Source organism: Castor canadensis, chromosome 17, assembly GCF_047511655.1.
Source record: "Castor canadensis chromosome 17, mCasCan1.hap1v2, whole genome shotgun sequence".
NCBI classification, from domain to species: domain Eukaryota; kingdom Metazoa; phylum Chordata; class Mammalia; order Rodentia; family Castoridae; genus Castor; species Castor canadensis.
This window is the reverse complement of record NC_133402.1, coordinates 44,471,492-44,497,720: the sequence shown is the minus strand read 5'-3', so window position 1 is coordinate 44,497,720 and position 26,229 is coordinate 44,471,492. Positions and strand designations below refer to the sequence as shown.

The 26,229-nt window shown below is 37.4% G+C and overlaps 1 protein-coding gene across 3 annotated transcripts in view; it reads right to left on the bottom strand.

The window, feature by feature from the left end:
- Positions 1-26,229, bottom strand: part of Snrk (SNF related kinase) — a 49,827-nt gene that overhangs the window by 4,213 nt on the left and 19,385 nt on the right. For all 3 annotated transcript variants that reach the window (XM_074059956.1, XM_074059957.1, XM_020186303.2), the window contains exons 4-6: positions 7,541-7,682; positions 3,011-3,223; positions 1,923-2,057 (exon numbers count right to left, since the gene is read on the bottom strand). In XM_074059956.1, the coding sequence (XP_073916057.1) occupies positions 1,923-2,057; positions 3,011-3,223; positions 7,541-7,682 (490 nt within the window). The remainder of the gene's footprint in view (positions 1-1,922; positions 2,058-3,010; positions 3,224-7,540; positions 7,683-26,229) is intronic.

Below are 26,229 nucleotides of genomic sequence, written 5' to 3'. Positions count from 1 at the left end.
ATGAAAAACAAATAGAAATAGCTTAATGGATTTAAATGTGAGAATACTAGAGAAAAAAGTGGTATGTAACTGGTACACAAAAATCTCCAATTTAAAAACTCACTAAAATATAAATAAGTACATTTTTAAATGCCCACAGAAGAGCATTAGGTAGTAAAATTGACTAATATTTAAACTTTCACGTTTTTTTCCATTCTGGAGTCTCCCAAGTGATAAGAACGTTGTGTGGCAGGCAACGAGGACAACTTGGGGGAGTAGTAGTGTCATAGGCTACCACAGGCTACTTTGATGCCAGAGACATTTAAAACAGCCACTTTCATTCTGTGACATTTTCATTTCACACCAATTTTGTTAGCCTAAAAATAAAACCCAATTAAATCCATAGCTTTAGGAAATGCCTACGGTAAGGGTTTTACAACAGACATCTTTTCCCCAACTCAGAGTCTCCTCCTCCTTCTCAAAGAAGGAGTGAGCCATCTGCTATAGCTGCGGCTGGTTGTGTGTAACAGGTGATGTTCAGTAAAGCTTCTGAGGTCAAGCAATGCCCTAGAAAGTCATCTGCCCTCAGCCGACAGAGTCATACAAGTCCTCATGGGCCTGCAGAGTCTCACCATGGAGCCATTCCTAGGATAACTGCTCAAAACACCCCCAGCACTGAGCAAAGCTCTGTGGGGGGAAGGGGAAGGTGTTGAGAGGTGTGAACTGCAGTCAATCAATGCTAGAGAAAAAGGAGGTGGAGGAGGAGGAGGAGGGGGAGACCCAGATGGGATGCCAGCAATTCTCTTCTCCCCTCTCCACCCCTAACTTAAAGCCAGAATCTACTGACAGTCCACATCTAGAAACGAGACTGGCAGCATGATAGTGAGCACTCTTCCAGCTAGGCCTTCCTCAACCAAAGGCTATTAGTGTGAAAAATCAAACTATTTAATAGCACACATTTATTGAAACACAGTGAGAGTAAACAAGTAATCTTTATAGCCATAACACTGTAAGAAAATCATGTCTTAATGAGAGAAGAAAAAATGGTAACAAAATTTATAAGCAAATCAGACTGACAGGATGGCTTACAATGACACCGCTGCTCCTTTAAGAGCTGTGCAGGGTTAGTTCACTGAAGCCCACAATTCCATGAAGTGGGAGGATTACTCCTTTTTGCAGATGAAGAAATCAACACATACTGGGAAAGTTACCAGCAAATATCACACATGCTTGAAGACAGTGATTTGGCTGACAGGCTGGGACCATGACGGTTAACCCCCAGGGCAGGCTTTACTCTGGCAGCCAGGATCTGGGGGAACTACTTCACCTAAGAAAGTGTAGTAAAATATTCCTAACAATGATAGCGAGCACAAAGCTCTATTCTAAGCACTTCACATACTTAATTCATTTATCCCTTACTATAACCTCAGAGATAAACAGCATTATCATCTCATCTTACAGTTTAGGCAGCTAAATCAGAGAGGTTAGGTGACCTTCCAAGGTCAAACAGCTAATAAATCAACTAGTTGAACTGACTGCCCAGTCCCTGAAATCTTGAGAAGTCATACCACAGAAATGCCCTCTTTATTTTAAAGAACCGAGGGAGAATTCACTATTGTTTCTAGAATAAAATCTAAAAGAAAATAATACCTTAATATGTGTCAGACTTGGAAGTTTAATGGAAATAACTGGCAACCACTCTGGCTCCAAACGGGTCTCCTGGCCAGGCCAACAGACGCAGGCCCTCTGCCCACTGAGCCAAGAAGGGAAGGCAACCTGGGTGACATGTGCACCTGAGAAGCCCAGCTGTGGCCTGTGGCCTCTTAGTGAGGCTGTCATCAGTGTTAGTATCCTTCCATTCCAGAGTTAGGAAGCATTAAAAAAAAAAAATTCACTATTTCAAAATGTTAACTTACTAAAATCAGTGTAGGTATTTTTCTCACCTAAACTGGGCCTTGATATTGCTAGGACTTGCAGATCTGGTCTGTATTTCTTTCTCTTGCTTTTCTCTTAGGATCCTTTCAGCAAGCAAGAAGTAAGTGGCTGTGATGTGGTTATACCTGTTGGTTTCCAGGGCTCTAAGGAAAACAAGGTCAGAGCAAATATTAGCCACTTAGACAGGTTTGTTTTTCACAAGAATTGATTATAAAAACAAAATGTACAAGCAAATGAAGTTCAACGACTGGGAAGCCTTAAAATTATGCAAACCAGAGGAAAAACTATTAATTTAGGTCATTTTTGAATTCTAAACAACTGAATATACATTTTCGTGAATAAATACAAAATGCTGATAGCAGCTGGGCTGGATGTCAATTTTAGATGCGTAAGAAAAGACTCTAAAGCTTTCAGGAGTGTACATGTCATATGAGAATTTAATTTGTATGTAAAGTGCTGTTTGTACTTGTTAAACTAGCTTAACATTAGAAATGATGAAGTTGTGCTACATGAATGCATACTGAAGCATTAGTATCAATTGGAAAAGCAGAGAAATGTTTATATTTTTACACTCTTTGCACTTATTGGCATTTTAGGCACTGGAGAATTATTAATACAACTGAGAGCATGTCATCGTTAACCTCTTTGAATAAAATCTATGTATTCCTTCATTTAAAAAGTAATGCTCAACAAGCACCCTGTTTGGCTAGGTGCTGGTGGCAAATCACCTAACAAGGCACATGGCCCTGCCCACCTTCCCACATCTGGCCTGTCATGGGACACACCATAAGAGTGCTTCGGAAAATTCCACAAGGCCCAGGGATGAAGAGGCTAGTGCTACAGACAAGGTGCAGACTGAGACACTACACAACCTATTTTAATCTACCTCTATAAGACATAGGAAAGGCCACAGCACTCACTGACACCACCCAGCAATGGCTTACTTGTTTACTGCAACAAAACCAAACCAAAGAAACCAGTATGTGTCAAGTAGGGGCCAGGGATGCTAGAACTCTATTCTGAAGACTAATGAGAACCCATCCCAGGAATCCTAAACCTGTGGCCCCTATACCTAAACTAACAAGCCCTGACGTACTCCACGATGGCATCTCGATCCGCTATGTCCCCAAGCACCATGCGCTGAATGATGCTGTTGTGCTCCTCCTCCGAGAGGTTCTTGTAGGACACAAGGGGGATGTTATACTTTGTAGCTGGTGAAGGGTCCACTCCCTGAAGCCAAGGATGGTTTTCAATCTCTTCCAAAGAGGCCCTTCTCTTGGGATCTCTCTGTAGCATCCGTGTGATAAGGCTGGAAAGGAAGATACTCCACGATTAAGCAAGAATTAGTAATGATGGATTATTCCATTAATAAAAATTATTTCCTACATATATACCATCAATTTAATTAGGCTCATTAATTAAGTGGGAGTGTTATCACATTCATAAAATAAAAAAATCACAACCTCCAGATATACCTATAAGTCAAACATACAAACATAATTCCCTATAATCTAAAATTAACTCTAGGTATCAACATCTGTTCCTAAATTAACTGCTGGCTTAGTGGCATACAAGAACCAGATATAAGGATCAGCAATGGCACACAAAATAGAGTCTAAGACAACTTGTGTTTTAGGAAGAATGAATGACCCACCTGATGAAAACAACTAAAATAACAGGTAATATTATTTTTGGAAATATATTTTACTTAAAAGCATTGTGTTGGCAAAAATAAATAAGGAAAACTTAGAAACTAAAAAGAATGAAAGCAGGATCCTTCCGGGATGAATAACAAAACTAGCCTTCAGCCTAATCAGTCACTACTACTTTGGTTTTGAAGGCTACGCTGGGTGCACATAACAGAATATAACATGTGGGCCCTACTAAGGGGGGCAATAAAATAGGCACTCTTGAAGAGGTGCAAGGGGGTGCAATGAGGACCCCAGCTCAGTGTGAGAGTTAACAAAAAATGAGAAAGAAATCAGTGGTCAAGAGAGGTCAAGAGCAAACTTGGGCACCTCAACACTTATGGATGTAGGGTGGGTAAATTCCTTCTAAAACCTTGTGACTGCGAGATGGTCCTCACATAAATTTGTGCTTCAACATAATGCTATGTGTATGGTAAATATAGTGAAGTTAAAGTGCTTTCAGGTAGAAGTACTCCTGGGAAACCAGAGAAATAAATCCACAAATCTTTTCTGCAGGAATGCAAAGCTCCAGCAGTACTATTAAGAAAAATATCACAACTCAAGGAAACAATGGAACATACAACAAAATCTGAATCCAAATACGTCAAATGCTGAAACGTTCAGACACAGAATATAACTGTGCTAAAATGTTCAAGACATTTGAAGGAGAAGCTTGAAACTATGACAAGTGAACAAACTTACACTATGTAGTTGAGAAAAAATTAAGCAAGGCTTCTGAAAGTGAGAATCACTGTAACTAAAACTCAATGGACAAACTTAAAATTAGACATAAGGAAAATTAATGAACTGAAAGATAAAGTCAAGAAAATATCCTTAGTATCTGTAGACTGAGATGGAAAATATGAGATTAAAAGATAAGGAAGACAGAGTGAAAACATCTAATATAAAGAGGATGAGAAAAAGATAGTGGCTAAGAATTTTCCAAGTTCATAAATGAACATAAATCATGAACCAGGAATGTAACACATCCTAAGCACAGTAAGTAGAAGAGGTTAAGATCAGGAGAACTGAGATTCAAGGCCAGCCAGGGCATAGTTCATGAGACTTCATCTTCAAAATAAACCAGAGCAAAATGGACTGGAGGTGTGACTCAAGTGGGTAGACTGCCTGTCTTGCAAGTGCAAAGCTCTGCATTCAAATCCAGGTCCCACAAAAAAAAGACAATAAAGATAAAGGTGAGAAGGATTAACTGTGGATTCCAATAAATTAAGAATACAAACATGACAAGGTATGATGTGCTAAAGTACATAGGAGAATCACCACTATAGACTATCACCTCCCAGCTACTCAAGAAGAAAAAAAGGCAAATGAGGTAGAAAAACTCCAACAACCCCCAAAAAGGATGGCATAAAAACTTTTAAACTGAAAAAAGTAGGACAAAACCATACAAAAAGATAGAATACATATACATTTATCAAGATTCACAATAAATATAAATGGAATAAGCTTTTGAATTAAAAGACAAACATGATCAGGTGAGATTAAAGAAAGACCCAGATTCAGGCTGTTAAAAAATATCATGAAAATTGTAAAGTAAAATGAAAAATTACACAGCACACAAATGCTAACCAAAACCGTACAGCACAGACTGAATTTAAGGCAAAAAGCATTATTATCACAACCTCTGATACAAACTGACACAAAGGTTCAATTTCATTAGAAAGATACAACAGTTTTCAACTTAAAATACCCAATAACATTATTCTGAAACACTCAAAGCAAAAACTGACAGACCTCTGGGAATAAAACAATAAAGACCATCATAGTGGTTCTCAGAAAGAATGCAGATACTTTTGAACAGCATAAACAATAAGCTTGGTCTTAGAGATATATTACAGATCATACATTTTTTTCCTAGAACAAATAAGACTGTAAAAATTAACCTCATGATAAGCCATAAGCAAGCCTCAACAATTTGAAAAAAATTTAAAAAACAAGACTGGGAGAGTATCACAAAGTATGAGGCCCCAAGATCAAACCCCAGTACCACTCCCCCGCAAAAAGCACATAGACTGTATTCTTGGATTATAATGCAATTAACATGGGAATCAGTAACAAAAAGCTAATTAGTAAAATATTATACATTTGGAAACTTAAAACAACCTTGTAAACAACTCATGCATCAAAATCAGAAAATAAGAGCTGAGTAACAAAAAAAGATTATAAATCAAAACTAGTGGGATAAATCTAAACTGATACTAGAAGGCAAATTATAGCCTTATATATTATAATACAGAAAAATGTGTGGGCTGAGTAACCAACCAACAGAATTAGATCCTGGAAGTAGGTAGAAGGACATAACATAGGAAAGAAAAAAAGAAAAAACATAAGACAAAAAGTATAATAGAAAATTAATAAAAGCAAAAGGTAGTTCTTTGATAAACTAATAAAACCAACAATCCTCTGGTGAGACTGACCAAAACAAAAATAAGAGAAGGCGTAAATTGTCAACACCGGAGGACAACATCCCACAGATCCTATACAGCTTTAAAATATAATTAAAGGACATTATACTTCAGGCCAATAAACTGGAAAGTTAGATAAAACGGACAGGACAAGTTTCTTGAAATACATCACTTAGCAAAACTGACACTAGAAAAAGTAAAATCTGAATGGTCCTATAATTATTAAAACTAATCCCCATAGGACGGAGATAAATAAGCAACTTCTAGTATTAGTAACTATTCTGTTTCTTAATCTGGATAACAGATAACATAGGTATTCATTTCGTTACTTGATTTAAAGCTGTCAGTAGGGGAAGAGGAGATAATCCTTCAAATACAAACATCTAACATGCATCCAATGTATATCCACAGACAGCTTCCTGGGGTAGATGATCGCTACCATCGTCAATATTCAGACTACTTCCTATTTGCTATAGACTGAGCAACAAGCTTTACATATATTAATTCATTTAATTTTCACAATAACTTTGTAAGTTATATTCTACCATTCACACCACTTGTAAATGAAGAAATCAGTAGTTGAATCCAAAAATTTTACCTAAGTTCTTAACCAGAACTTAACCAGAGGAGGAAAAGTTTGTGAGACCCCATCTCAACGAATGGCTGGGCATAGTGGCATGCACCTATCATCCCAGCTACATGGGGCAACATAAATAGGAGGATCTCAGTCCAGACCAGTCCAGGCATAAAGCAAGACCCTATCTCAAAAAAAAAAAAAAAGTGCTGGCAGGAAGCAGGAAGCCCTAACTGCAACCCCAATACTCTACCCACACACCCACAAACAAAGAAAATTCCTTAATTAGTGGCTATAATCTCAGCTGGGTTCATTTAAAAACACCATTCATAATGTCAATGAAATACTAAACTTCCAACAGTTCTATTTTATTTTATCTCTTACTATGTACCTTAGTACTGTACAATATTTGAAATTACAAATAAGCAACTTTAGTATACTTTTCATTGCTGGCTTTCCAAAGTCACATATACCAAAACGGCTCTTGAGTCCACTGGTAGGAGGAATGTGTGAATAAAATCTTAACATGCTATGTACATCCTAAAATGGTGTGCCAATGGTCTGTTCAGCAAAGAAAAGCTCCTGTTCTCTGAAACTAAAACAATTCCAAGTAGTCTTGCTTTTTTCAACTGCAGAGACAGGCAGCTCCCATGGCAATGTCTTAACCACCACTTCTGGAGGCTGAAGAGACATTTGATGGGTTTCTTGAAAACAAGCGTATGTAAGAAACGAATACATTATACTCTAATATTAAAGTTTAAATCAAATTCTGAGATAATCCCATCCAAATACTCTTACCATCAATAAAAGTATTAAACTCAAAAATTAAAATGAATCAAGACATTTGGAAGGTGAAGGTACTGTAGACATTCTTGATAGAACTCATTACAACTTATGGTTTTAATAGAAGTTAAGATTTGCAAACACTTTTTACTTACTCTTTACACTCTTTAGACACATGGGATGGCACTGTATATTTGCAGTCCATGATCATTGTCAATGTTTCACTATCATTGGCCTCTTGAAAGGGTGGTTGCCCACACACCAACATGAAAAGGATCACTCCCAGACTCCATATATCTATAAATCAAAGACATATTTTTAAACACTGAACTTGTTAGAAAGCCAAAATCATTATGAGTAAAAGTAGGCTAACTAATACTATTTTATTTTAAGCAGTCAAAAGCAATTATTTCTCAAAGTAAAAATATCTGGGGAAGAAAACTTAAGCTTCAACCGGGCAGTGAACAGTCTTACTCAATAAATTCACCTAAGTGCCAGTACACAGCGAATGTTCAATGAAGAGATAACTTAGTTCCTTTGTGAATGGCAAGAATGCCAACAGGAAAGTACCTAACCAGGCTCCCAAGCCAAAGGACAAGACATTGCCCTTTTTCCCATTATAAGACATAGCACAGTTAAACTAAGCTGTTAGTATTTTCAGACATGAAGGGGATTTTGCCTAAGGTCACAATTATCTCAGTTGTTCTTACCTCAGTCCTGGTGAGGTAACCAGGTCGTGTAACTCATGGTTATTTTATAAATGAGAAACATAAAGCTCAAATACAAGTAAAGTATGGCTGCTGATGAAGAAAAAGATGGGGGCATGGATAACTTAACATGGCAGAATCAGGCCCAGGAGGCTCACTCTGGACTTAAAAACATGAGAGCTACTCCACAGAGCAGGTAAGACCCTAGAAAAGGAGTAAGTTTCCACTGAAAGTATTCCAGCACAGGCTGGGCAAACTCCTGCTATTAAGCATAAGGATTCCTACCCCAAGTGCCAAGCTGGACTAGTTAGCTAGCAGCTGAGGACCTCTCCACTCCAGCAACAGACTGATACCCACGATAACAAGCAACACTTGCCTCTTGTTATTAATAAGCAAACTCACCAACTGGACAGAAAAATGATGGTTTTTTTTTTTAGATGAGAATAGGTATTTTTGAAAGGGGTCACAAATTAATTCATTTTCAGAAATGAAAATACAGACATGATAATATAAACATTCATATAACAAAAAAAATCAATTCAAGCAGTTTTCTAGACCACATAGGCTTAGAAGAATGAAGGAAAAGCCCATGCAACCTTTGTCATCATACCTCTTAGCCCCTAACTGCAGTTTTCATGTGAACCTAAAACACCCAAGACAATGGCGGTTCCATGCTAGAATTAAAATTTGTTAATATAACATCTTTTTCCTTGGTTCAGACTGAACAAGGGTAACAAAGACAGAAACCCAATAGTTATACACAATGTGACTTTTTATATGTACAATAAATTTTACCAAGGATGCATCAATGGAAATTAGTGAAATAAACAGAAAAAGCTACAGACAGAAAAAGCTACTAAAATTAAAACATTTATATAAACAAGGGTGAAGTGGACCCAAGAATCATTTGGTCCAAACCCTTGGCTCTGCAGCATCCCTAGGAGGTCTGTCCAGCACTGCTTGGATGCATGAATTACTTGACCTACTGCCCAAGGCAGCAACCAGGCTCAGGAGTCCATTCCACTCACTGATTATCACTTCTGGCCCTTGATTCTGGAATTCAGAGGGTCACATTCATTTAAAATAAAACAACCTGAGTAATGACAGCTAGTCTCATATACTCTTTAAATAGCCAGTGAAAAGAATTTAAAACCCCAATTCTAGCAGCACCTTACTAAGATTTTTAAGGGACATTTATGTATAGTTGATGTTAACTTAAACCCTCTTTGTACAACTTGAATGTGTTATTTTGAGTCATCTGTTCCAGTCCCAAGCCACCACTGAACCACCATTACAATGATCTGCCCTTTACTGCATATTGTTCCTCATTTTATGAAAGTTATATTCTAGAAACTGTATGGTAAATTTCACCTTTCCACCAATGTCCACTTATGTCACTTATGAAAATACCAATTTTTTATTTATACTATACATTTGGCTGTTTCCCTTCTAACAAAGAGAAGATTTTAAATGACTTATAACAAAAATACATAAACATTAAAACTGTCACTTAAAAACTCTCTTCCATTGTTCAAATACTGACGATGTTTACTAATACTATAATGCCTAACCACTAATACATATGTATGTGATACAGAATAAATTCATGTCTTTTCATATAAATCCTACAAAACAGCTTTATGAAATGAGTTTAGTTACATTATTTCCTCTACCATTTCACACTTTAACTGGATAAACGGGTTTTCAAATTTTCTCTCTATGCTAAACGGATATTAACATCTGACAGTGCAATTACACAAAGCTGATGTACTAAAAATATAACAAATAATACAAATATCAACTAGTAATTACCCAAAATCTTATTCGGTTAAAGAGCACTTTCTTTTTCTGTTAAATATTAACCTTACAAGCAACAAGAAAGTCCAATTATTTGGAAATATTCTCTTCAGGATTGTCTGCTCAAGCAAACCAACACATTGTGCTTGCTATAAACTGACACATGATTAAAAGGGTAAAAAAATAAGAAAAGTGACACACTGTTTCCAAAATTTCTGGACAGAAATGCTTAAAAGTTGAGAAACTTAGAAATAAAATTCTATGCAGAGTTCTTTGCTAGGCTAAGTGGCATAATTTGAAGCACTTCAACTAGAAAAAGAACACTACAATGAAGAAAGCAAAGTTTTAGAAAGGGCAAATGACCTGCATCTGTGCTGGACATGTGCAGACTGCTTCTTCCCACATTCCCTGACACCACAGCCTAAGTAATCTAGAGATTAAAGTATATAAGAGGATGTGTAGGTCATAGGCAAATACTATGCCATATATGCATAAAGGAATTGAGCAATCTTGGATTCTGATATGGGGGGAGTATACTGGAACCATCCCCTGTGGACACCAAGGAACGACTATATTTATTTTCTAGCCTTATTTTTCTTCTTTCGTTTTTTTTGTTTTGAATAGTTTTACTTCTTTCATTCCAAGGAAGGAAAGAGAGTAAAAAGAAACAAACAAAAACAGGTCATTAACCAGGTGTGTGGTGGTTCACACATGTAACCCCAGCACACGGGAGGCTGAGGCAGAAGGATCACAAGCTCTAAGTTAAAGGCCAATCTGAGATGCACAGTGAGAGTCTGTCTCACAACAACAAAAATGACCATGAGTAAACAAGCCACTAAACAAATATATAACGTTACTTTAACTTATTTTAAAAATGCCTGTGTTGCAGGCCTCTAAGAATGGCACCAATAATTTTCTATTACATTTCCCCACAAATGGGAGAGAGGGGGTACTAGTCCTAGTAAAAATTAGTTTCAGTGAATTTTTCTTTCATTTGAAAAAACAGAAAAAAAATTTAATAGAACTATAATCACCCAAGGTATAGATCACAGTCTCAGCTTAAGATGTGAGAACCATGGAATGTTAAAAATGTTAGTGGGAATTCTACACACAAGTTAATAAATATCAAGCATCTGAATAATTTGATACTACTGTCTTAAGCATGTATTTTGATTTCAGACTCAGCTTTAGGCCCCTGGTTAATAAAAATGGAAAAATAAAATATTACTTCATAAACACAATTGATTTAATTAAGAAATCTTTCAAGTTATGGACATATGGGAACAAGGAGATAGTGAAGTCTTTGATGGTATGAAGGATGAGAGGTACTGATCCCTCTTACTGGTACTCTCAAGCTACAACTAAGATCCCAAACAAGTCCTAACTCTCACCTATTAACACTCAGTAGGTCTATTTATCACAATATGATATAATTATGCTGTTTTCTGGGTTGGAGGTGGAGTTAATATTACAATGTCCATTTCAGGCAGGCCAACAAAAGATTTAAAAAAATAGAAAAACGAATACACTAGTCCTTTATTTGAGAAAAAAGCAAATGCAGGGGGAGGGGTATCATGACTACTGAGAGGTTTCCTTAAAAAAATTTTTTCTAAAGTTAATTATTTATATAGTAAGGGAAAGAAAGGGGATTAAAAATAACTAAAAATGGGAAAATTAGAAGTTAAGTTTTAGGTAGTAACTTCTATTTTTTTTTCTATTCCAGTCTTCTTTTATCAGACAGAACAGCCATGAGTCAACAAAGAAGCAACAGAACTAGAATATTCTAAAACCACTACAGATGAAGTAGGGGTACCTTTTACAATTCCACTTACAGCTGCTAAAATTTATGTAATCACTTCTCAGTTCCAACTATGGTCACTAGCAACAAGACATGTGACCCAAAGTGAAAAGTAGTGCTTTCTTAGAGTACCCACTACTGATTTCAGAAGTGTGTTGGTCCTACGAACTCACGTTAAAAGTTTGGATATGATATTCAGAAACCTAATAGCCTAGGGTTTACCACTTTGAACTCCTACTTACACAGTAAGCACTGGTCTGCATCCAAAATCACTCAGAGGTGTGGTTACTAAAGATTCTTGCTTCAAACAAGGTCAGAGGTTAGTCCTATGGAACATGACTAGAAAGCAAAACTGTCAGGTCATTTGAACAGTGTTAGGAGTGAAGAAAAAGGTGGGGCAGTGTAACTCAGTAGCAGAGCACTTGCTTAGCATGTGAAAGGCCTTGGGTTCCATTGCCAGTACTGTACAACAAAAACAAAACCAAGAGTGAAGCAAAAGAGGAATGAAGAATGGGACAAGTCTTTTAGACATGCATTAGGATACCTCTAATTCCCTGATTCTATCAGTACTCTACTTAGAAATGAGGTTTTACTTCACAGGGAAACATTCCTTCAACAGAAGTAAGAATGAATGTGACCATCTCAAACCTGCCATTACACACTTCTTTCTCAGACCTGAGTTCATCTAAATGTCCCTTGGTAACTTCAAAATTCAATACTGACCAAGCTAAGTTTATCAACTTTACCCCAAATTATTTGTCCCCGTCAATGCTCTAGCCTGGTCAATGGTACTTCTACACACCTAGTCAGTCTATAATTACAGAACCTTCACTGTAGAGGTCCGGTGACTTCCAAGTCAAGGAGATATTGTCAGTTCTGTCATACTTAAACTCCTCAAGGGCTCCCACCATTGATCCTCATCTCTCCTGAGGTCTCCTCACACTGCCTTCTGACCTGGAGACCTGGGGCACCTGATAATATCAATTTCATCACAATGAGCTATCTTTACAGGTATTCTCCTATTTTCCTCCATCACCTGGAAGCCTTTAGATGCAGAATACATCCCCTGCATCCAGCTAGTGCCTGCTCAACACAAGTCTGATGAATCGAGTGAATCACAAACTTGAGCAAATATGATTTGAGTGGGGTCCCCCAAAAGGCAGTCAAAGCATAGTTGTAGAGTTCATTGGGCAGGTAGTGGTTATTCCCATTCTTCAAAAACTAAAGCTAAGAGGGAATGGAGACTAAGAAATGCTCAGAGAAGATTATAGGGGGTAATCAAGGGAGACAGGCTGTAGTTTGCTTTGTCAGCTATTTGGGGCCTTGTGCAAACTTGTTTTTTCGAGTCAAAGAAAAGAGGGAAAAGTTCAAGAAGTCAAAGAGTTATCAATCACTGTGGGACAGCACACGTTCACACAAATCCAAACCAGACAAACAGCAGACACCCTTCCAAGTCAGATTCCTTCATTAATCATGGTGCAAGCCTGGTTTTGGTACTGTAAGTCAGGAAATGAACTTCACAAATGAAGAGGGGAAAGATAAGATAACTAAAATGTCATACTTGAGTGGTTTCCTTCTGCATGGCCTCATAAAAAGAGCATGCATGCCTGGGCTAAAGCTTCAGAGAATCCTGGGTTCAAATCCTATGATGGCTGCCTAGCTGTGTGGCTAAGTCACCCAGCTTCTGTGTGTCTTAGTTCTCTCTTCTATAAAATGTGGACATCACAACTCATCTGGTAATTTCTGTGATAGTGTCTGGGTATACAGTGCTCCTTCTACCACTGTAAAACCTGAAGCAACTGGTAAGAACTGTTGCTTATAGTATCGGAGCAGAACCAGTAGGGAGAGAAGAGAGGGCTTTATACTCACTATACTTCTGTGTTATTTGAATTACAAGAACACTCATTTATTTATATATAAAAAGTAATGAAACGTTAGCTGTGCTTAATGGAATATTATGAGAAAATATGCAGGTATTTTACCTGAATAAGCAGAAACTTCCTCTTAAGAATGTAAAGGTAATAGAAGGCAGCCTAGACATATTCTCTACCCTCAGAAACAGTGATTTTCAGCCTGTGATCTATGTACACTTGGTTCTGCAAGGTTCCCTTAAGGATCCATAGATCAATGTCTCCAGAGCATGAATAGCAAGAGGAAGAACTGGTTTAATTTTTAACACAAATAAGAAAACTCAAATGTTAAACTCACCAATGTTTCATAAAAATCTGTAACACAGGTATAAAATGTGATAAAGTAAAAAAACAAGGTTATGGAGTCCACAAAGTCTCTGGATGAACCAGTGATCGACCTTTTCTCCTGGTAGTGTCTCACTATTACCTTGTCTAAGGAGTGGATCTTGTACTCATGAAGTAGGGAAAGCAACAGGACAGTGCTGCTGGCATCTCACCCTTCATTCCATTTCCCTGCTTCAGGACAGATCTGTGTGTTCTTGAGGTGAGGGTGACATCAAAGCCCACAGCCACCATCTGGACACTCTGGCTGCCTCAAAATTTCCACCCAACCTGAGCAAACCCTCAAGATAGTTCCAAATACTTCAGTGAGGGTATGGGGGTGAGACTCAAAGGTAGAGCACGCAGGAGCTCCTGGGTTCCATCCCCAGCATGGTAAATAAAAAGCACAAACAAAAAACAAAAGCTGATCAAATACTTCAGTGAAGAATCAGTTACAAATTCATAGATTAAAAAAAATACCCAACTACCTCCTTTTGCAAGCCCAACGGGGAAATCTCTAGCCTTTGTCCAATCTTATAATGCTAGAGATAGTCTAAATGCTCACATATTAGCAGCACTCTAAAATGTGAAAACAAGGTCCACAGCATGGTAAAATGCAGCACATGCTCTTACAACAAGTTCAACACAGATATTCCTCAAATGGAAGACCCACTAGTAACTTAATACATGGTAACTTTACATTTTGTTTTTAAGCACTGACTTCATATTTCACATTTCCTGTAAGACTAGGACAAATACAATGCAATTAATTTTATGAGTCTAACTGTGAACTAGAAAGGAGAAATGCTTAAACTTAGTACAAATTTAGTCCAATTGTATGTATCTAACCAGTCAAATGCAACAGGAATAGAGTACTGTATAACCAGCACTTTACAAATTAGAAATATGCACTAACTCTGCTTTTGTTTAATAGCTAGTGGAGTCTTTTGCTTTTTTCTTACATTGATTTTTAAAACACTGAGCTCTTTGCATAAGGTTGATGTATGCTAACCTAAGACAAATATACAAGCCATTAAAATATCAGCTAATAGAAGTTACTTACATATGGCAACTCTTGGCTAAGACTTAAACAGGATTTTCTCCAAAAGGCACAAAATGTTTAATAAAAGAAAGCTCTCTGGGCACAAGGGAAACAAAGACAAATGAGGCTCATCTTTTAACAGAAAAGACAGCACTGCCCTAGATTTCTTGAAATGTTTAAATCTGTCAGGAGACTTCTCAACTTCCTCAATTTGAGAATAAAGAGAAATAAATTTTAAATTAACAAACCTGGTGTAATAAGATTAAAATTCAAAATCTCAGTTCTTGAAATATTTGTTTTGGCAGGTTCTCCACGCCTAACACTTGAATGTGGTTTTAAAATGTATACAATTTATTTTCCTATAGTTTAAAGAAATCAATCTTTCTAGGAATTACAATAAACACACAACCTGGCTGATTCCAGGTAAGGTTATAACCTTTAGATTATTCTTCATATTAAAACTTCAGCTGGAAAGTTCTTTCAAAAATAACCACACATTTCCTGTTTGTAAAGTTACCATTTACTTTTCAGATTATGAAAGTAGTATATGTCTAATGCTTGGTGGAAGGCTCCACGCTCACCAGTATCACAGATAATCCTTAATATTAGCCTATTAGATGAAAATAAAAAGATGTGTTTTAATTTATACCGCCTTGATTATTTTTCCTTAAACTTTCATTTTGCTTAAGCATTTTGAAACAGACTCTTATTACATGCCCAGGCTGATCTGCAACTTGCTATGTAGCCTAGGCTGGTCTCGAACTCCATTCCCGGCTCAAATACTTTAAGGTATAATTAACATATAATAAAATTCACCATTTTTAGCGTCCACTTCTGTAAGTTGTGACAAATGTAGTTATGTCACTACCACCAACATCAAAGCATAAAAAGTCTTATACAACAGTTCTTTTGTGCCTCCCTGCAGTCAACCCTCCACCCTCACGCAGTCCAGGACAACCAAAGGTTTATTTTATGTCCTTCTAAGCTTTGCCTTGAAAGAGTCTTTGCAGCCTCGTTTTTTTCAGTAGTGTATCTGAGACTCATTCATGTTGCTGCGTGTGTTAGTAGTTCATCACTTGTTATTGCCAAGTAATATTCCATTGCACAGATATTCTGTAACTTATTTCAGTTTGGAGCAATTATATATAAAGCCACTAAAAGCATGTGTGTACAAGTTTTTTACACTTACATAAAATTTTATTTCTCTTGAGTAAATTCCTAGCAGTGAGTTTGCTGGGTTGCTACTGGGTATGATTATTATCTTTACAAAAAACTGACAAATCACCCAGAGAGGTTGTTTGATTTTATATTTCCACCAGAAAGAGAAGAATTTAAGTTGCTCCATTCACTTCCTGGTCACTTCATGGTACTGTCACTTTTTTAAATTTTAGCTATTTCCATGGGTATGGTTTAAATGCATTTCCTTAATGACTAAGTAGTGTGGAACATCTACAGTGCTGGTTTACCATTTTATGTCTGCTTTGATAAACTGTACAAATCTTTTGCCCACTTCAAACTGGGTTGCCTTTTAATTTATTACTAAGCTTTGAGTAATACCTACATATTCTAGAAACAAGTTCTTTAACAGATGTATGATTTACATGTATTTTCTCCCAGTCTATGGCTTAATAGTAACTTTCAAGAAGAGTAAATTTTGATAAAACCCAGTTACTTAATTTTTATTTTATGGATCATGCCTTTATTATACCTAAAATATCTTTGCCTAAACTAATATTACCAAGCTCTCCTGCTTTCATCTAGATGTTCTACAGTTGTATTTTTTATATGTAGATCTATGATGCAGGCAGAGTTTTTATAAATCAGTTAGGTAATAATCAAGGCCCTTTTCTTTTGCACATGGTTATCTAATTATTCCTGCAACCTTGCTGAAAAAAACTGTCTTTTCTCCTTTGAAAATCAACTGTGTGGGTTTATTTATGGACTTTCTATGGTATTCTACTAATATGTCTATTCTTTCATGAATACCATACAGTCTTGATTATTTATAGTTTTATACTAAGTCCTAAATACTCTAACTATTTTTAAGATTAAACTTTTCTTCTTTGCTGGCTACTTATATAACAAATCTAATTAAATTCTCTTTTCATTTGTCTATAAGGGAGTTTGGCATTGATTTGTAAGAGCTCTGCCTTTTTACATTAAGAATAGTAATCTCCTGTATTATAAATATTTCCCCAAAGTGTTTGCATAATTGTTTCAAAATTATATTCATGTCACACCCATAAACCATAATCAAATCTATCACCCTTTTTCTTACAGTTTCTGCTTAAGAAGGCTAAGGTCAAATGAAAAGTCACCTTTTCCCACCTCAATTCTTCATATACAAAGCCTTAATACTGGAATTTATTCTGACATAATATAGGAAGGGGACTATCATTCCTTCTTTTCCAAATATTTAATTATTCCAGTCAATTTATTAAATTATTCTTCCTCTGATGCCCTCTGAAAATGGGGAAATTTTAAATTGTAGAGCCTATTTTTTTTCCTACATCACTTAGAATAGCCAGCTGAAGAACCATGCTAAGATACAGAGGTGTTCTTGGGGCAGATTCCCTACGCTAAAGGGCCACAGAGCAGACACTGACATGTACACTAAACAAATGGGTGGACACCACTACTCACCAGGCACTGCGGTAGATGCTGTGAGCGAACTGTAATGAGACCTAAGAGGCTGGCAATGAAGGGAGACTCTACGAGAGACAACACCCCTGCCCTTTGTCCTGGACCTTGCCATAACTAATCTGTTCATTTACTCACACAGAAAGTACCACCTGGCTTATGGAAGATGGCTCCATCTTATCTTCTACTAAGGATTCTCCATTTAGAACTGCTTCCATAGTGAGTGGTGCACAGTTCACCTTGCCTCTAGAATACCCATAAGCATTGCTAAATGCCTGGACTCAGTAGCAAAGCAAGGTACACATCATGTTTTCAGTTTTCATTTCTGATTTCCTGATCTTTCTCATTTCCTGCTGCTACCAGTGTGCCAGTCTCAAGGAGGTCCCTATGTCACCTATTGGCTGACAGCTGGAAACATGAATTTACTGAACTTGCTAGAATTTCATGTAAAATAACCAGGGATCTGAGTGAGACCCTGAATGATCACAAAGAACAAAACATATGAGCTTTGTCCATTTCAGCTACCCAGGAACCTACCTGTTGCTTTCTGTGCTCTGCTGTATTTAGAACAACTCAAGAACTGATCTTAAAAAAAAGTGGTCAATAAGCAATCCTCTAATTAGTAAGAGACACTGACAGCTAAGGATTCTGAAGATCATCTACTCCACATAAAGAAACATAAGCATAATTATGGAAAGCCTCCTGATCATATGAAAATGGTGCTCCCCTCCTCCCACTGACAACAGCTGGGAGAGTCAAAGCTTAGAGGGTCAGGGGACCGTGAAGTTCTCTACCCATTATTCTTGCCTTTACTGATGAATGGAGTCATTTTCACATTGAAGTTAGATGGTAAATCCAAGAAGTATTTATCAAGTTGTTTTTGGATACCGTGATAAGATGGCGGTACTTGTATGGAACCGACAGCAAGATACTCAACTCTCAAATGGAATGAGCGAGTACAAAATTAAAACTAAGGTAAAAGAAGCAGGAATGTTCTGCCTCAGGAAAGAGTAGAACGGTTTCAGCAGACTGAAGGGGATGCCGTGGGAGCAATATGAACAGATGAGCTGAAATCCCAGATTATGAGGAACCTTTCCAGAGCTAAAGCAGAAATTCAAACAAGAATCATAAAGTGTGACCTAAAAGTTTCAACAGATTACAAATGTTTCTTTAAAAGGATAAACCTAAGCCAGACACTGGTGGCCCACACCTATAATCCTAGCTACTTGGAGGCTGAGATCAGGAGGACTGTAGTTTGAGGCCAGCCTAGGCAAAAAGTTAGTGAGACCCCATCTCAAAAGCAAAACAAAACAAAAGCTGGGCATGGTGGTGCACATCTGTCATCCTAGTGACAGCAGGAAGCATAACCTAGGAGGACTGCAGTTCACACAGGCTTGGACAAAAAGCAAAACCTGTAACTCCAAAGTAACCAGAGCAAAAAGAGCTAGAGGGTGGCTCAGGTGGTAGAGCGCCTGTTGCCTATTTAGCAAGCACACAGCCCTGAGTTCAAACCAGTCAACATATACTCTAACAAAAGAGGCTCTTTCATATAATGACACTGAAAAATAGGTAAAATTAAAAAAAACTCAGCTACACTGATGTAAGAATATGTTTGTACTTGACTGATAAGTTCAGTGAGTTGTCTCACTGTATATAAATTGACTAACATTCTACAATAGTCTCTTAAGAATTTAAGCCAGTTTCAGTCCTCTAGAAAGTAATTACCACTGAATACAAAACTAAGACACCCTGGAATGTGGCAATGGATCACATCATCTTGAGGGCTTTCTTCCATCTACTGGAGCTCCCAATCCACAGTACATCTCTTTTAAACTCTAACAAGGACCTCCAAATATAGTGGAGTTTATACACATAAATGCTGTAAATGATACAAAATGGATTTTACATCAGATACCTGAAAGTTAAGTCTACCTGACTTTAAAAAATAAAAAGAATACTGTATACTAGATGTTCCCTCTGGAAACACCCCCATCTATAAACCTTACCTCAATTCTCTATTACTATCTTCTACCCATATCACAGTTAGGAAATTTAAAATAATGAAAATGTCAGATCTAATATATGAAATAACAATAAGGAGTTAGTCAAGTACAAAAGGCACAAAAATAAGGACACTACCCGAGACCTGTATTTTACACTCCAGTGCTTATTTCAAAACTACTTTCTGTCAAGCAGTCGTGGGTCCACTTTTCACTCACCCCATAAACTTTCCAGGCCAGATCCAAACAAGGGTTCATAGTGGCCGGTAAATATCTATAAAACGGAACTAAAACATATGTTTGTCTGCATCTCTCTGAAGATTGCTCTCACTAGATCCTCCAGAGTCTAGGCAGCATAAATATACATAGAAAGGCAAGGAAAAGAAGCTAAGACATGAGCAAAGATACAGACTGATCACAAATTAAACTTTGGGGAAAAAAAAGTTGAGACTAATAATGGAAAATTTCATTTTAGTTCATCTTTTTTTTTGGTGGCACTGGAATTTGAACTTGGTCTTGCACTTGTGAGGTAGGTGCTCTACTGCTTGATCCACACTTCCAGCCCTTTATGTTCTGGTTATTTTGTAGTTAGGGTGTCACTTTTTCCCCAGGAAAGCCTGGACCATGTTCCTCCTAAAGATTTCCACAGTTGCTGGGATTACAGATATGCACCACCATGCCCAGTTTTTTCCATTAGATGAGGTCTCATATAACTTTTTTGTCTGGACTGACCTGAACCACAATCCTCCTGATCTTAGCCTCCTGTGTAGCTTGGGATGACAGGTGTGAGTCACCGCACCCAGCTATTGGTTGAGATGGAGTCTCTCAAACTCCCTGCCTGGGCTGGCCTTGAAATACAATCCTCCTGATCTCAACCTATGAAATTGCTAAGATTACAGATATGAGCCACGAGCACCCAGCTGCTTTGGTTATTTTTGAAATAGGGTCTCACTTTATGCCCAATCTAGCCTGAACTTTTTGCTCAGGCTGGTCTTGAACAGCAATCCTTCCCTTCTCTTGACTCCCAAGTAGATAGGATTATAAACTCAAAATACTGAGCTTGACCTTTTAGTTGAACTTTGTAATATTTATTTGCAAGGTAAACATTAGGAGCTTGTCATGTTTACCAGGCAATGGGACACTGATAAGATGTAAACAAACATAGTCCCTTCTCTCAAGGACCTTTCTTTTCACCAAGGAGGGGTAAGGGAGGTAGAGGGGGCAAGTGGGCCAAGCAGGCCATCTGGGGCGAGGTAGGCTTGGCTTGGCATCATCTAATTCCACAGAGAACAGTTCATCAGGGCATGTGCCCTCAGAGCTTCATCATCCTCTTTTTTTAGCCATCCACAGCCCCTCCTTTATTTTTATCCAACAAACTAGCATGCCTAGCTGCCTCTCAGGCAAATCACGACTCACATCTCTCTGTGAGGAGGGTCTTACTCCCTTAAGTCTTATTTTCCTATGCATCAGACATGGTGCTGCAAATGCTAAGGTCCTACAATTTTTGTCCTGGGTTTCAGAGTTTAAAAGAAATCTAAATTAAAATTTAAGAATATTAAAATAGCATTGTTTACACCATATTGGACGTAACTTTTTTAATACATCCCTATAAAGGATAATATATCAATAAAAACTGGGTAAGATAAATGTCTTCCAAAGTCAAATGCATTATATAACAAGAGTTCTATTAAGAAGATGGAAATAAGGAAAAATCAGTGAAGCACCGGGTTTGCATGAGAGTTGTAAAGAAAAACCAGTTCTACCATCCAGTGTCTGCTACTTAATTTAGCTCCTTTGTATGGTTCTATCTAGTCTTTCTCTACCAAAGTTAGTGCTAACATTCGAGGATCTGACTGACAGAAGCCACAGCTCTTAAAAAAATTAAGCTATACTTTGTGTGCAAATGACTGTGAAAGTGTTTCTCAAGCAGCTAGAATCATGACAAACTGAGACCCACACACCTAACTTCCTGATGGAACAGGGTTTCCCAAGAAACCAAGACCCAACCCATCACTAACTAATCCTGCCAAGCCCATAAGAGAGAGCACAAGAAAGCGATCAAGAGAGCAGCCCTGTGTGAACAAACCTATCCTCCCATTGTTCTTACAAACACTAAAATCACTCCAACATCTGGAGTTCATTCTGTCCAGGAACACATTTTGCGAACAGTAGGATTCCACATTTGTTGTGTTAAAAAGTTTGCTCTAACCACTAATTTTTTTGTTTTACATACTATTTTTTCTTCTTAAAAAGGCTTACATTTCTACCTGAAAAGGCCAGGTGTGGTGGTACACACTGTAATCTCAGTTACTTGGGAGATGGAAGCAGGAGGATCACTAGTTTGAGGCCAGCCTGGCAGAGGTAGTAAGACCCTCCTCAAAAACAAAAACAAAAACAGAAGGGCTGGGGGTATGGCTCAAATGTAGAGTGCTTCCCTAGGCCTATCAAGCTTGAGGCCCTGGACTCAATTCCAGATTGAAAGAAAAAAAAAAAAAAAACAGATGCAAGCCTATAATCCCAGCACTCGGGAGACTTGAGGCAGGAGGATGGCAAGTTCAAGGACAACCTGGGCTACATAGCAAGACCCTGACTCAAAACCAACAACAAAAATAAACAAACAAAACCAAGCAATTTTAACATTTTTAATGTTTCCTTAGTGTGTTTTACTCTATGACCTAAAGTGAATATAAGTAGACTCAGTTTCTATGTAAATTTCTGCATTAAAGTACCGTTCTCAGTGGTTTGAAGTTTTTCTGAAATTCTAAGAGACTACCCAGTTATCGAATACCAGCAACTTTCATCTTTTTTAGCTAACATCTTTTAAAAAAGATCCCTACTTTAGAAGCTAACCTCGTTCCCCAAATATAAATAGCTACCATTCTGAAAATTGAATACAGCTAAAAACATGTGAGGGGAAGCACAGAAGCAAAGGTCCTGGGCCTGTCCTTCGTCCCAGCTTTCCCACAGCAGCCAACATCTCAGAAATTCCCCTGAGGGCAGACTTCCAAAGAAGAGAGCACCTCAGATACTCTTTCTCCCTCACCAAGAGGCGGAAAGGATCTAACATTAATATTCCTCTGAGACAGCAGCCACAGCAACACAGAAATACAAGGCCCTCTGTGATCTCGCCATAGGAGGAAGTGCTGAGACATCCAATGTACTGAAGGCTGATTTTGTGCCAGGCCTTATGATAAGCACTTTACATGCGTTCAATCATGGAATCCCCTTAACAACCCTAAGACAGGGCTATTATTACATATTGGAGGTAACAGAGCCTAGAAAATTCCAGAAGGACAGGCAGAGCTGTGTCCTACACTGTTGGAGGGGTAGCATGTGGGCAAGAGAATCTGGGGCGAGACCGGACTAGACAGAGGGACAGGGGGCCCTGCAGCAGGCCTGGGCCTGGAGTGTGACCAGCAGTCAGGAGGTAGTAGAGCTGAAGTTGATGAGGCAGCAACTGGGAAAGCAGTGAGAGAAATGAGGAAGCTAATCTTGAGGGCTGTGCATCCTGGCCACTTGTGAGGACCTAGGCTTTGATTCTGACTGAAATAGGAAGTCTTTGAAGAATGATGAGTAGAACACTGACATGATTTTTACATGCACTGTTGATAAGTGGTAGTTGCCCGAAACTGCCATCTCAGAAATACTATAAGGTATATACAGGATCCCCTGCCCCTGGGCTTAATGTACATTCAAACTTTTGCATTATATTAATGTAGAACCAGGTTTTAAGTAATTCAGGTTTCTTTCACATCTAATGTAGAGACTGGATATTTCATCTACGACACAATTTGTCTATGAACTAGGAACATCTCATATAGGGGTTTTCAGAGTTATAACATCATCCCAGGAAGACTCCAACTCTCAAGTGAGATGACAAAGTTCTCAATATCAAATTTAATTCATTTTAACTTGAAAATAAACTTTAAAAATTTAGACAGGTAGAACAAAAAGTAAAACAATGTCAGCCTTTTACAACTATTAAAAAGTTGTAAGTCTGTGATCTTTCAGTATTCCCATTTTAGTTCCTACAATGAAGAAAAAGTTAAAGCATAGTTTAGGTTTTTTTAAAGAGTAAACTTTTTCCTAATGCTGTTTTGAGGGAGAAACAAAAACACACCTTCCCCAGAAATTGACTTAGAGCCTCACTCCAAGCAGACTACCCCTCAGCACCAGCAAGGCATTGGTCAGTTTCAATACAGCCTCATCTATCCTGACAGATGTGAAGCTGCCTTGGTTCAGCAAGCACAGGTTCATTCCCTGGTCTGTTCTTCCATGGGTAATCTTACATAACTAGCAGCAGTGACCACTCCACTGTCCACACTGCTGCACTGTGATCTCTCCCACAGGAATTCAAAAGACTGCAAGGGCAGATTCTATGATTTTTCACACACAGTATTACTGCCTTTCTTTTCTAATGAGGTAGAGTCAATACAGATCCCTGGAATCCCAAAGAGGTGACTGAATCAACAGCTTCCTGAGCATAATCTAGCCACTCTTTTTCTCCCCAAATCTCTAGACAAAGCAGAAATGGGAGACTGTAGGTACAATTAGACTAAAAGAAGTAAGCAGGACCCCAAAACCCAGTAAGAACTTCTCTGGTGCTTTCAAAAGGCACAGAGTACAAATAGGAAGGAACTGAACAAAGACAACCATTAGCGGAATTAATTGAGGTCTAATGTCTCCAACCTCCTAACTAAACGCTAGCACCAGCATACTTAAGCAGACATGTCTTCCAGGCAGGAGGAATGATTGTGAGCTTTAAGAACAGAGAGAGAAGGACCATGTCCATCAAACACAATAAGATCAGAAACCAGTCTTCCCACTTGGTCCATATCTACTGAAAGTAAACTACAATACTCAAGACATGGTATTCACAGGCTATCTGAAAATCTCAAAAACATGAATAAACACTAATATCCCCAAGTACCTAAGAAAAATGAATACAATGAGAGGAATCAAGATCATCAAACAGAAGAAAGAATACTTAAGAAAACCCACTTAATGGAGCACTTCCAGAAGTGTTAAAATATGGAAAAAATATACAACAGGATCAATGAATTTAGAAAACAAAATTAGTCTCACATCAGACTTCTCACTGGCAACTTTAGAAAAAAAAAAAAAAAGACAAAAATATCTGTGAAAATGTATCTTCAAAGCTGGGAAGAGGATTTTGAAAATTCTACAGCCAGCTAAATTATCATTCAAATATAAGGACATTGGATGGACAAGGACTTGGGGAATTTTTTCACAACCCCGCCCCCCATGAAAGGAATTCAAACAAAACAAAGCCGAAAAAAAATAACCCAAGTGAAGAACAGGGAAGCTAAGAAATTTATAAAATTAAGTAAAATGTATATATTGTAATCAAACAAAAGCAAAACAAAATTTCATTACCAAAAGGAAAGTAAAAGCAAATTAAAGTTCTTAATTACTGAGTAGGAAAAAAACAGTATGGATACTGATTAACTGTGGGCATTAATGATGGAAAATAATGCAAAGAAAACATCCTACAGTGGGGTGGGGGGGGCAGTAAAAATATGAATAATTAACAAAATATGGGAAGAGGTAATATATAATAAGGCAAATAAAAAACAACCATAAATAACTTCATGCATTCCAGTGATAATAAATACGAATGAACCAATCACATCAGTTAAAAGACTGACAGATTACATACAATATATAGCTACGCATTGTTTAACAGAGCTAAACCTTAAACAATGATGAAACAGAATTCAACTACAGCTGAATAAGCATCAAATAAGAACAGTTTTATATTGAGAAAAGGTGCAGTTCATCATGTAAAATAAATTTTAAGCTTTTATATATTTTATATAGCTTGAAAAGAACATCTATCAAGCAAAAAACTGATTATAAAATTCACAGATCAGATTGGGGAGACTAGCATAACTATCACAGAAGATTGCAGATCAGAAAAAAATATAAAGATTCTAAGAAAGTACATAATGAACAATCTTAATTATATAACAACATATAAGGATGAAAAGGAATAAACTGCATAATGAATAATCTTAAACTCTGAATGCACCAAAAATGCAAATACTTTAGTCATACAAAGATCAGTCAGCATGGTAAACATTACTATGTATTAAGCCACAAAGAAAATCTAAAAATATTTTCTAAAAGTATTTCTAAATCAAAAACCAGTATTTATTTATTAACCTCAATGTACTAAAATTAGATATTAAAAACAGTGAGCTAAAAGAAAAAATAAACTTATCCTCTTTGGATTAGAAAAAAAACAAATCTTTCTAAATAACTTTGGGGTTAAACAAAACAACAACAAACAATGACTGCACAGTGAGACCCCTACAACATCCTCAGAGACTGGGAGAGAGCAACATACAGTGATAAATGAATTTGTTAGAAATCGAGACACTAAAGATATAAGCTTCCATTCAAAGCACTACAAAAAAGAAAAAGGAAATTCCAAGATGCTAGAAATATAGATGAGAGAAAAAATAATGACATGGACAACAAACAGAGTGTGCCAATAGGTGAAATCAAAATCTGATTCTCTGAAAAGATTAAAATGGACAATTCCTGACCTAAGTCTGAAAGCTAAGGAACAGAATACCATAAAACACTCATACAGCTGAATCATC